The following is a 4,718-nucleotide window of genomic DNA, read 5'->3' as shown; positions in this document are numbered from 1 at the left end:
AGGATTCTATGATTCTATGAAAGTGTCTTTTTCATAGTATGTATTTTCTAGTCTAAGGGCTTTTTTAAATCTTATTTTATAGCATTGCTCTGCAGCATTTTTTGTCTTCTATAAATTCAATTTCAAGGCATTTCCCTAAAAAATTATACTATGTTCTTAAAATTCAGCAAATACCTGCTTATTTTGTCAGGTCATATATGCATGTCTTATAAAATAAGATTTATAAAACTTGGTTGGATATTTGCAGAAATGGTATAATTTCCACACAGACTGGAATTCAATCCTTAGTTTTCATAATATTAATTTCGCCTGTTAATACTCGGACTTTATTCTCAGAGGCATTACATCAGTGGACAGTTACGTTTAGGTTCCACCACTGATTTAAGAAGAGTTTGCTGCAGGTCAGCTCCTTTGTTTTATTGCCTCAAAATCATATAATCTCTAAAACAGCTAGGAGCCAGTTTGGGGTGCTAAACAGGAAGAAAATTACTGGGGAATTTTGGGGTTTCTTTTTTTTTTTTTTTTTTGTGGGTTTTTATATGTTTTTATTTGTGGCATCATGGGTGGTTATGGTTTTTTCCAGACCAGTTTTCTTGTATTTTGAGAACCCATTTTGAGATCATCTGGAAAAAATGGAAGCTTTTCTGTTTCGCTGAGCATGACTATTAGCATCATTGTACTATAGTTTTTACTTCTCTTTTAGTAGTTTAATCTTTGTATTTTTCTTGGAATAGATAAATTTTTAATCATCTATTGAAAAATTCAGGGTGTGGGTATTAATCTAAGCCTCTTTGGTTTCACACCTAAAAGGAAGATGAAGAATTCACAGTTCTTGCAAGTTGCCTGGGTCTATTACCATCTTTTCAGTCGGCTCATCAGTTCACCAGTGCCTCTTGTCTTGATTGGCCAGTGCCAGCATTTGACATGATATCACAGTGGTGCTCAGAATTGGCTTCGTTTGCAGAGAAACATCCAGATCAAGTAAAGGTATGTAGCGAAATTACTTCTTCCAAAACAGTCCTTATATAGAAACAGCTGTTTATTGCTTGATTCACTATGCACATTCACTATTGTTTTGCATAAAGAGCTGAGAACCTGACTCATAAATGAGAGAGGAATTGTAATCAGAAATATTACTTAGTGGATGTGGGTTGGACTGGTTAAAAATAGGAATAAGTTATTATATGACTGCTGGAGACAAAATAGGAACACTACACTTAGATGATATCTCCTGCACTTGAAACCTATCAAGGATACGTGTTAGAAACTTTGTTTTAAGTAAATACTTTTCAGAAGTTTTTCTTGCCCGTTAGACATCATTGAGATTTCTGAGCATCTTCAGTTGCAATATGTAAAAAGATCAAAAGGATAAAAGCTGTTTAATAGCTGACTGATAAAAGATGGTGCCTAGTCTCTGAAGGTTAAAGAAACAATACCAAGACTTGAATTGGTGCAGTTGGAGTATCACTTGTGAGATGGAAATGATTCAACATTAACTGCACTGTTTTTATGAAAATCGAGTCCCTGACTTTTTATGGTTTTAAAGGGAAGATGGATGTATCCTTCACTCTGCAGCATGATCTCCACATGCCTTTGCGTGTTTGCAGGCATGAATTAGGCTATTGTGAATGAAAACTTGAATCCTCAGATTAATCTCAAAATACAGTTGCAGCCAGTTTGATAGGCATTTGAGAGAGACTGCAGTGAAACTAAAAACATTCTTTCAATGATTGAAAGCGAACCAGGTACTAGTGCAATTTTCCTTTTTATTTTTTTTGTTTTGGCAAGTTAACTTTTGAGGTCATACACTCTTCTGACCCCTGTGCCCATCGACTGAAAGAAAAAAAAAAAAAAAGGCATTTTAAGAGCCAAATAGAAGAATTATGCTTTGGAAATAGTATTTAATTAGTGCCTGCCTTATCAAACTTTTATTACTGCTGGTAAGTTCTTAATGGCCTCAAAATTTGTGTGCGCAGCATAATGCTGAAAATCAGGCAAATGGCTTCAAATATCAGAGCCTAACTTCAGTTCTGTTTTTGAACGTTTTCATCTGAATTGTAGGAAGGAGACAGCTTTCATAGTCAGTGCAAGGGTTTGGCACCAGTGTGATACGTTGGTGTATCGAGTGTGGGTCTTCCCAGTAGATCACTCTTAATCCTCTTGTTTTAGCTATGGAGATTTTTGCGCTTAAAGCTTCAGATTTAGAAAATGTCCTTGGGAAAAGGCTAGTGTCCATTTTACACCTGTTAAAAAAGGTGAAATGTGACCACAGCTGGGAAGGGTGTTCAGCTAGAGGCGGGTGACTGTTGCAAGGTGACTTTTGACTTCTAAATTTGTGAAATGCAGAAGTGAGAGATTTTTAAACTACGTGCTTGCTTTCTTTGGTATTCTCTTCTCTTAGAAAACATAAAAGCATAAATGAATGTGCAGAACTGATAGATTGTTTTTATCTTATTTGTAGGCTTTGCTTATCCAGGAACCTAAGTGGGACTTGCCACGGCTCCTTCAGTTGCCGGAGAATTATAATACCATTTTTCAGTATTATCACAGAAAGACTTGTACTGTTTGTACCAAGGTTCCTAAAGATCCTGCTGTTTGTCTAGTTTGTGGTACTTTTGTATGCTTGAAAGGACTATGCTGCAAACAACAGAGTTACTGTGAATGTGTGCTGGTAAGAGAGACAATTCAAATTCTGTAATTGCTTCTCATAAATCATGGATATTTTTTAACTCCATTGCTCGCTTTTGGTGGTTTTCTTTCCAAAACATCTTTATATACTCATAGAATAGTTTGGGTTGGAAGGAACCTTTAAAGGTCATCTAGTTCAACCCACCAATAATAATGTTTAGTTCTTATTTCTGACAGACCTAGACTGGATTCTAGAGAGCAATATTATTCACCTTTTTAAGCCTATAGCCTACTTAATCTGTTTGAAACACACTTACAAAGCCATTGTGTGTAATGTTGAAACATGGCTTTGATTCATAACCAATTAAATTTGTCTACATTCTGATCATGTATTGTTTTAATTTTACTATGTTTTGTTTCCTTACTTTCTGCATACATAAGAATATCAGTGTATAGGTTTTCTTTTTCCTTTTATAGAATACTGATATATCTGACCATCTACTAGTGATCTACAGACTACAGCTAGATTATAATAAATTTCAAGGCCTTCAACTAATTCAGCAGCAAATTTTTCTAGTCAGCATACATAATAAGTTCTTTCAGGAACCTGAGTTGGACAGCATCTAGTATTGTTTTCCTGTCTGTGATAAAGGTTTGCTTTGACTGCTGTTGTGTTTCTTACCACAGAATAGTTTTAGTAAAAGGGCTTGAACTATGTGGGCTTTACAAAAGTAAGGGGAAGATTTACTGGGGAGATAATTACAAATGGGGCATAAAATCACACCCAAAGAAATTTCACAGGGATTTTTGAAATTGTTTGAACTCCCTTTCTCTCTTGTACTGCTAATATGGTGGGAGAAAGATAGTTGGCGATATTTAAAATAGAATTTAAGTTATATTTAAGGTGTGAAGCTTCATGAAAACAGAAGATTATTTTTAAAAGAAATAAAAATCTATATAATGAATTACTTTTGATTGTCATTAATGAGATTATAGCCTCTAATTGTAATAAAACTACATAGGAAGAGGATATTTTTTAATTGCTAAAATTAATTTATTAATACAGATCATGCCATTCATAGAGATGAATGACATATTGAAGCAAGCAAGAATTACTAAAAAGAAAAATTTTACTAGATTTGTAGAGCCATGGGTTGGATCTGTGAGCATGGATAGAGAAAGCAAATGTTTAGCAACAGAGACTATTGTAAAAGAGGTAATATTAAGCTTTTCTGAACAGTTTCTCATATTCTTGCCATCTATGAAAAATATTTGGTCATTCTATACAGTTTGCTATACAACAAAAAATTCAAAATATTGTAGAGAATATTTTTCCTCTTTTTCTTTAGGTAATTGAGGTTTTACATCATAAAGAATATCCTTCCTCTTTGAGCAGTGAACCGTTTTTGTATGCAAGTGTTATGGTAGCACAAAACAGGGTTCTCAGTTGCTTGGGGGATTTTGGAGCAGGCTATACTTTGTCAAACTGTTTCTCAGTAAATAATGTGTGTATGCTGTTTCAAGCAAAACTAATTACTATTTTTAAAGACCTTTCTGCTACAAAGTTGACAGACACTAACAGAATATTTGCACTCGTCCCTTTCTACTCCCTTAATATTACAGCATTCTCAAAACTGTGGAGCTGGGACAGGAATATTTCTTTTGATTAATGCATCTGTAATCATCATTATACGAGGCCATCGTTTCTGCCTTTGGGGTTCTGTTTATCTAGATGCACATGGTGAAGAAGACCGAGATCTGAGGTAACATTTTCATTACAAGTGTGTTTCGTTGTTGCTCCTCTGCGTAGATCAACTTTGTTAAGCGACGTATGCAATAACATAATAATAGCTCTCTACCTTACTTGAATGGAAAATTCCCCATTTATTGCTAGGGTTTTTTTTTCATTTTTTTACCCAAAGGTAATGTAATCATGATCATTGAGTTAGACACACCAGGCACCCAACAAATACATTGCTATGTTGCCATTCCCAATGACGGTCAATTCTGCATGTTGCACTGGAAAACTCTTCTTTCCAAGGTTGTTGTTTGACCCTTAATCAAATGATGCAGTTTGATTCCAGTGTAGG

The 4,718-nt window shown here is 34.8% G+C and overlaps 1 protein-coding gene across 1 annotated transcript in view; it reads left to right on the top strand.

Annotated features, from left to right (window-relative positions):
- The first annotated feature begins 814 nt into the window (after window positions 1-814).
- The window catches only part of LOC103776592 (E3 ubiquitin-protein ligase UBR3-like), a 4,742-nt gene continuing 838 nt past the window's right edge, over window positions 815-4,718 (top strand). Inside the window, exons 1-3 of the mRNA XM_008944107.1 lie at window positions 815-987; window positions 2,462-2,671; window positions 4,252-4,391. Of these exons, the coding sequence (XP_008942355.1) occupies window positions 925-987; window positions 2,462-2,671; window positions 4,252-4,391 (413 nt within the window). The 5' untranslated portion in view covers window positions 815-924. The remainder of the gene's footprint in view (window positions 988-2,461; window positions 2,672-4,251; window positions 4,392-4,718) is intronic.

This window comes from Merops nubicus, unplaced genomic scaffold (assembly GCF_000691845.1).
Source record: "Merops nubicus isolate BGI_N331 unplaced genomic scaffold, ASM69184v1 scaffold44397, whole genome shotgun sequence".
In the NCBI taxonomy this organism is placed as follows: domain Eukaryota; kingdom Metazoa; phylum Chordata; class Aves; order Coraciiformes; family Meropidae; genus Merops; species Merops nubicus.
Note: the sequence above shows the minus strand (reverse complement) of the source record. Positions and strands in the feature narration are given on the sequence as shown.